Genomic DNA, 7,809 nt, shown 5'->3' with positions numbered 1-7,809 from the left:
AAATACTCCTCCATTCTTAATCAGAGATTTCGGGTTCAAATCTTGGGTATGAAGTCATATTTGTTAGGAAACATTTTATCCTCAATATGGGATTTTCCTGCGCTAATTCAAATTTAGTTGATTTCCAATGGAGTTACGGAATGGAAAACCAAAAAGAGAATATGGCAGAAATAGCTTTTTAAGCAACGTTTCTTACCAACAAAACACACACGTCACCATGGTTCAACATATGCCTACTCCCAATATTCATTTTTTTATTTGTTCTTATTTAGATGGAGATTCCAAATATAAATAAGTCATTTTGTATTTAAAATCCTCAATTTGGTATGGCATCAGATTACGTAAATATATACAGGCACACACACGACCACGACAAATGCCAATTCAATATTAACATAATTACAAAGGGTGTGTGATTAGTGATCAATGAAAAGTAAATATTTAATCAAAAATATAAAAAAAATTAGAAAAAGCAAAAATAAAACTACTACTAATTAGTGATTTCTTCCATCTGTCCAAGATTTAGTGAATTGAGTTACTTGGTATCTATACCGATGAGAGATAACAAATACCGTGTCAAATGAGTTAATATACAAAATATTTCAGACATCACAATTATAAAGGCCAAATTGGTGTACGGTCTCCTAAACTTGGCTCTAATTTCCATTTTGATACCTTAACTTAGCGCGTTTCCTATTGAACACTTTAACTCTATTTTGGTCTATACCATTTAAACACAACGCATGACCGGACTGTAAAAACTTAAGCTCGTGTTTTTAAATGCTTCCCACGTGGAATAACATACCAAGAATAGTCTGACACGTGTTTATTTATCCAGGTCGGATAACCCCCCCTTCCCCCCTCCTCCCTTTTTTATTTTTTATTTTTACCTTACCCACATTTTACCTCGCCTCAGTTAATCGATCTTCCACCCAAAATTTCCGTTCTTTAGCCTAATAAACCCTAATGAACTACATTGAGACCGATTCTCGGTGGAATCTTCATCGATTTTGAGTTAGATTCAACTGTCCGTCAACATCTTGGTCAGTTATATTACTAATACGGGTAATCATTTGCTTCTTTCGACCGTGGTGGTGAGTGGAGTTGGTCGTAACTGAAGCTAGTCGTGACTGGAGTTTCGCGGTTTATGATATTTCAATCGAAGTTTTCCTTTGTGGTAAGCTTTTATTTACCGAAAACATAGTTGTTTTTGGTTGTTGTAATTTAGTTTGATTGGAGTTTATGAAAATTAGGGTTTTTTTTTTATAATTTTGGGTCGGGGAATCTACTGACATCCCCTGTTTCGCTTTTTGGTTTTTCAATACAGTGGTAAATCTAGACATGTCTGCAGACGAATATATTCTTGTCGATTTTCACCATGGTGGACATATTATCAAGGATCCTGACCCGAGATATATAGGAGAGATGGGTGAGGATGGTCACATGATAGACAAAGACCATTTTTCTCTTTTTGAGCTTCTGTCCTACACAAAGGATATGAGGTATGCTGAGGTAGAGGATTTCTATATAATTAATCCGAAATCTAATAAATTTGTCTTGATTAAAAATGATGAACAACTGTATAATATAGTTTGTCACCTTAATCATCTTGATTATTTAGATTTATTTATTAAATATGTAGTTAGTGAGCCTTTATTGGTTGATGAGACTGTCCCATGTGGCATTTTATATGGGCCAAAAGTTATTGAACCAAGTGAAAATATATTAAATAAAGAGGGTAGGGCAACATCTACTGTTCTAGAGGATATAAATGTCCAAGAAAGTGCTGCAGATAACACATTTATGGCTAAAGAAACAACAAACATAGATGTTGGTTTGGCATCAGATCTTTCAAGTAGTGAGTCTGAATTAGATAACATTCCTAATGAAAATGATAGTGATGTGAATGAAGAGCTCACTTCATTAAGGCATGAAAGAAGAAATAAGAAAAAATAGAAGAAACAGAGAAAGAAACCTACTCCAACTGAAGAGATTATTCTGGGAGAAGTTGGAATAGATAAAGGCTTTGAGGATATTGGTAGGCCAGCTAAGGAGGACAGGTTTGCTGGAAAATTAGGAAGGGGATGAAGACTACTATACTAGTTCTGATATTAGAAGTGATGATAACACAAATGACTTAGATGTTTTAGCTGAAAGGGGTATTGACTTACCTCCTAGAAGGACAAGTAAAAAGATAAGGTTTGACCTTGACTGTTACCTTGTTATTTTTGAGCTTGGTATGGTATTTGAAAATGCTGTAGAGTTTAAAAAAGCAGTAGCCTCATATGCTGTGGAGAACAAAGTGCAACTAAAAATTAGGCTTAATGAAAATGATAGGGTTAGAGTTAAGTGTAAAGGAGCCAAGTGTAACTGAAAATTGTATGCAAGCAATTATGGGGGATTCATGTGACTTTACTGTGAAGAAGTACCATCCAGCTCATAAGTGCAACACCAAAAATAAGAACAAATTATGTACTTCTAAGTACATCGCCAATAAGTATAAAGATAGGATTATTTCCCAACCAAATATTAAGTTGTGGGAGATTCAGGATTTGGTCAAGGATAAGTTAGGTTTGTATATTGGAAGGACTGTTTGTTACATGGCTAAGTGTAGGGTGATAAGTCAATTCATGGGTGACTGGAGGATAGAATTTAACAGACTTGCTGATTATACTGATATTATTAAGTAAACAAATCCTGGGAGTTCATGGTGGATCGGAACAGATAGTGAGACTCTTCCTGGCAAGAATCTATTTGTCTATTTCTATCTATATTTAGATGCTTTGAAAAGAGGATGGTTAGAAGGGTGCAGAAGGATCATAGGATTTGATGGTTGTTTTCTAAAAGGAATCTGCAAGGGTGAGTTATTTGTTACAGTTGGTAGAAATGGGAACAATCAAATGTTTTCTATTGCATGAGTTGTAGTTGATCAAGAGACAAAACACTTTTGGAGTTGGTTCATCACATATTTGATTGCCAATTTACAGTTAGGAGATGGTGTTGGCTTAACTGTTATGTCAGATATGCAAAAGGTAAAGTTACAATCAACTTTTAATTTTTCTTTTTCCAGTTATGTCCACTAACAGTTATTACTATTTTTTGTAGGGACTAGTACCAACTATAAGAGAATTACTATCAATGGCAGAACACAGAATGTGTGCTAGACACATTTGGTCTAACTAGTCCAAGAACTAGAGAGGTGAAGAAAGGAGGAAACAATTCTGGAGATGTGCCAAATCATCTTATGAAGTGAAATTCAAGGAAGAACTTGAAGCAATGAATAAGCTTGGTTATAAGATATGTGAAGACTTGTTGAAGTATGATAAAGAGTATTGGTGTAGGGCATACTTTAGAGAAGATTCAAAGTGTGATGTCATTGACAATAACATGTGTGAAATATTCAGATCTTGGATAGTAGGTCCTAGGCACAAGTTTGTTATAGCTATGTTGGAAGGAATTAGACACAAAATCATGAATAGGACCATTGAAATGAGGAAGTTTGTTGAGACTTGGGTTACTGACATTGCACCAATGGCTAGGATGATATTGGAAGAGAACAAAGGCCTCTCTAGGAGGTGTAAGGTTATGTGGAATGCAGAACATGGGTTTGAAGTTGATGAAGGTGTGTACAGATTCATTGTTGATTTTAGGACCATGACATGTACTTATAGATCATGGATGTTGAGGGACATTCCATGTCAACATGCAGTATGTGCATTTTATGATAGAGAAATGGACCCAGATGATTATGTTTCCCACTGGTATAGGAAGAAAACTTTCCTTAAAGCTTACCAGCATTTCATTCAACCAATTTTCAACATGAAGATGTGGCCAGATTCAACAAATCCATATATAGAGCCTCCAGAACCTAAACCTATGCCAGGTAGACCAAAGAGATGTAGGAGAAAAGCCAAGGATGAACCAAGGAAAAAGCATGGTAAACTATCAAAGAAAGGGGTAAAGATATTTTGTTCAAACTGCCAACAAACAGGCCACAATAAATCTGGATGCAAGAATATGGTAAGTTCTCATATTTGTAATTTTGTCTTTTACATTCTTTTTTTACAATTCAGATATTCTTTTCTTTTACTTATTTCAGCATTTTCCAAGAAGTGCTACTCAACAAAGTCAAAATATGCCACCACCTCCACCAAGATCATCTCAGGAAATACCATCTTAACAAAGTATTCCATCATCTATATGTGAGGATACAAGTGTTATAAAAAGACAAAGCAACAATCAATCAACTGGACTTGGTAGCGAAAGAGGAAAAGGAAGAGGAACTAAACTTGGCATTGGTAGGGGTGTATTCACATCTGCTACAGGAAACTCTACTACCACACAACCTTCAACATCTCAATCTACAGGAGGCCCTGGACTAGGCAGGGGAAAATGAAGAGGAACTACACTATGAGGAGGCTCGACTAATGCAACAACCATTGGACATAAAAGGCCAAGGCATACTAGTTTTGGGATTTTTACTAACACTATGACTGGAACTACTATCCTTAATGTAAGGGTGTATAGTTTATGGTAATGCAGTTTTGTGGGCTGAAATTGTTCTGTTTTTACTAATTCATTATATTTTACAGCCTGGAATATCATCTGAGAGAGTCATATCAGCTGGGACTGTCACGACCTAAACTAATGGGCCGCGATGGGCACCCGGTGCTTTACTCAATCGAGTACCACCGTTACATATCTTTTCATATCATGCTATCATTGGTAAATGAATTAGAAAGGATATCATGAGATAACTAGAATAAACATGAGAGAATACTCGACATAGAATGACCCAACCTGATATAAAAACTTGGCATACGGGCCTATAAGGCCAACATGATCATTTGTAAACTCAAAACATAGGCCGACAAGGCCATACAAGTATCCGTATACATGACATCTGTCTACAAGCCTCTAAGAGTATATAAGTATCATAAAGGTTGGGATTGGGCCCCGCCATACCAATCAATATATGTCCTAATTATAGTGACCAAATAAGAAACTTCGGGGCAAATGGAACGCACCAACACCTTCGATTGAGATGATAGCCTACTTGGAGGACTCTCAACATGTCTATCGAGACATACGGGCATGAAACGCAGCATCCCCAGGCAAAATGGACGTCAGTACAAATAATGTATCGAGTATGTAAGGAATGAAATTCAGTAAATAAAAGACATGAGAGAAACATGTAGTAAAAGACTTGACATGTAAGTCTGAATAGCTCTATGAACCATTTAATACTTATAATGTCATGCATATGCATATAAATGTCATATCATGCATAGGTATATGCGTTCATAACATCATCAAGCCTCTGAGGGCATCCCATCATATCATCTCGGCCACTGTGGGCAAATCATCAACGTATACCAGCTGATCAGGTGGTGGTGCATATATAACGCCGTAACCTTTTTTCATATCCCATATACATATATATACATATATACGCGTATATAACGCCATCTGGTTACGGGTCAATGTACATGTATAAATGAATGCAATGCCTGAGAAGTACGTCAATAAAATCTTTCGGAATGTCATAAGACCATTATGCCTTTGATTAGTGTCATAAAGTAAACTTTATCAACTTACGTATTTTCTGAGACCCATGAACAGATGATAGAATAATAGGACACATGGAGAATTAAGAACATAGGCATCTCTAGCATTTCTATGAATAGTGTCATTTATGGAAGTTGTGCATTTGCTCGTTTCGTTTGTATCATATGGATCATACCAAAAGAAAGAAGGGATAGCCTTAACATACCTGAGCCGATTCTCTTGACAATCCCTATAACACACGTCAATTGCGACAACACGTAATGGTAGATCGAAGTAGGGGAAAATCTGTATGCTATTCTTGAGAAAGATTGTACTGTACTCCCTTAAAATTGTAAAAATCTCACGTTGCTAAAATGCTAAGAAATCTTTTTGAATTTTTGTTTCAAGAGAATCACGTCACAACCATATGAATCCTTGTATGAATTGACTCAAGCTTTAATCCCTCATATTGTAGAGACATCAAATCTCCGTAATTGATTTAGAGGGATTTTTTTAAACCTTGGTGGGTTTGGGCCCCACTAGGTGATGGCCTAGCCACCAAACTATCCCAAATGTGCCATCTTGCAATTTAATTGAAGAGTCACTAACTCGAATGGTGGGATGCCACGTTTGGGGGGGGGGGGGGATTTAGACTTATCCAAAAATTGTGATTAATTAACTAATCTCCCACCAAAAATTATTAATTACCCAACTATCAACATAATTAAAAATTATCTCAAATTACTTAAAACACTACTCACTTTTAACACACTTTATACATCTTACTATCATGGTCATGTGATACCTTGTATGGCACTAGTTCATAAATACGGGGTATTGTAGCTTGGACCGTATTTTATATCAAAATGACAACCTTCAGCGAAACTCATTTTTTTGATTCTCTTACCCTCTCACCTTCACGAACTTACTTATCACTTGTTTGAAATAGCGTAATACTTATAATCCCAAAATAATCTCATTCCCGAACTTACGTCGATTAACTTACGACGAAACTTTAACGTACGAAAATGCGGGATGTAACATCTCATTTCCGAGATTTCATCAATTTACTTATGGCGTACTTTCGCGTACGAAAATATGGGGTGTAACATCATTCCCCGTTTTGGAACATTCGTCCTCGAATGTTGACAGATGCACTTATCATTATCATAACCTATAGCTCTTGCGAATACTTTAGTACTCTCCTTGCCATCTAGGCAACTGTTCTGTGAATAAATCCAAAGGCTAGGGCATTCCCCCCTTTAGGCCTCTTTCGCACACTACGACTCGTTGTCGGAATCCTTCCAATCTCGTAACTGTTGCTACCTTTTATCACGCAGCTTGTACGACTCTGACCTTGTAAATGTGCCTATGCAACTCTTCTCTACTTTTTCCTTCAGCTTTTAGCCAATCTCTAGGCCTCATTTTGTAAGCATATATAGAGCTTGATAAGATGTCTCTCTGGGCATCTATAGGTATACTGAAGTTCTTCGCTTAGTACTTTGTTGAACTTACGGATATTGCTATATCTTATTTTATAGACCGGATTATCCGTTCGTATGACTTTACTGCATCTAGGTAGATCATACTATACCATAACTCTTATTTCGATTTATCGTTACTGAGGTCTGCTACCAAACTCCAGGTAACTTTCGTTGCTTATCCTATATGTATAAATCTAAGTCCTTTAATGTTTCCTCATTACTGTTCATCTTAAGAATGATTGTCTAATCTCATCTCATACTTTATAATTTTTATCCATCCATTATTGATTCACCTTAATACCGATAACTTGACCTCTTATGTAATACTGCCGCTAGGGCTTATGTCTCATCGGGGAACATCCGAAATGATTAGACTGATCCACCTATGGGCGATACCATGCTTCCATAACCGTATTTCATAGCATCCCAACGTGATTCATCCTTTGGGGGTTATTCTAATCCCGTGCAACTCATGAAATCCCCCTTTTTTCTTCAAATCATAACTCAATCGAAGGCCCAAACGTCATCTTTTATCTATCACAATTACACCCTCATTCTACTACTAGGGCAGCATTCCATCTCTTCTAAATTCTATTAGTCTTAGACTTCATTGAGTTCATTCAGGCTATACTGAGCTTTCTATAACTTAGAGAAACCATCAGCTCTTCTTGTTTTCATGGGCTTAATCCCGAGAACTTATCCATTCTCGTCACCTTCTCACTTCCCTTTTCTTATGCTTACTCCTGTCTTCCAAAAACCTTGTCGCTTTACCATACTT

At 36.6% G+C, this 7,809-nt stretch overlaps 1 protein-coding gene across 1 annotated transcript; it reads left to right on the top strand.

The window, feature by feature from the left end:
• Nucleotides 1–3,276: 3,276 nt before the first annotated feature.
• On the top strand, nt 3,277–4,180 carry LOC107813814 (uncharacterized). The gene is made up of 2 exons (XM_016639121.2): nt 3,277–4,020; nt 4,100–4,180. The coding sequence occupies exons 1-2, from the start codon at nt 3,277–3,279 to the stop codon at nt 4,178–4,180; spliced, it is 825 nt and encodes a 274-aa protein (XP_016494607.2).
• The last annotated feature ends 3,629 nt before the right edge of the window (nt 4,181–7,809 follow it).

The sequence above is a fragment of the Nicotiana tabacum genome, chromosome 9 (assembly GCF_000715075.1).
Source record: "Nicotiana tabacum cultivar K326 chromosome 9, ASM71507v2, whole genome shotgun sequence".
Classification (NCBI taxonomy): domain Eukaryota; kingdom Viridiplantae; phylum Streptophyta; class Magnoliopsida; order Solanales; family Solanaceae; genus Nicotiana; species Nicotiana tabacum.
Note: the sequence above shows the minus strand (reverse complement) of the source record. Positions and strands in the feature narration are given on the sequence as shown.

Coding starts and splice junctions, on each gene's coding strand:
- LOC107813814 (XM_016639121.2), top strand. CDS start 3,277: ATGAATAAGCTTGGTTATAAGATATGTGAAGACTTGTTGAAGTATGAT. Junction 4,021..4,099: donor AATCTGGATGCAAGAATATG/GTAAGTTCTCAT, acceptor TACTTATTTCAG/CATTTTCCAAGAAGTGCTAC.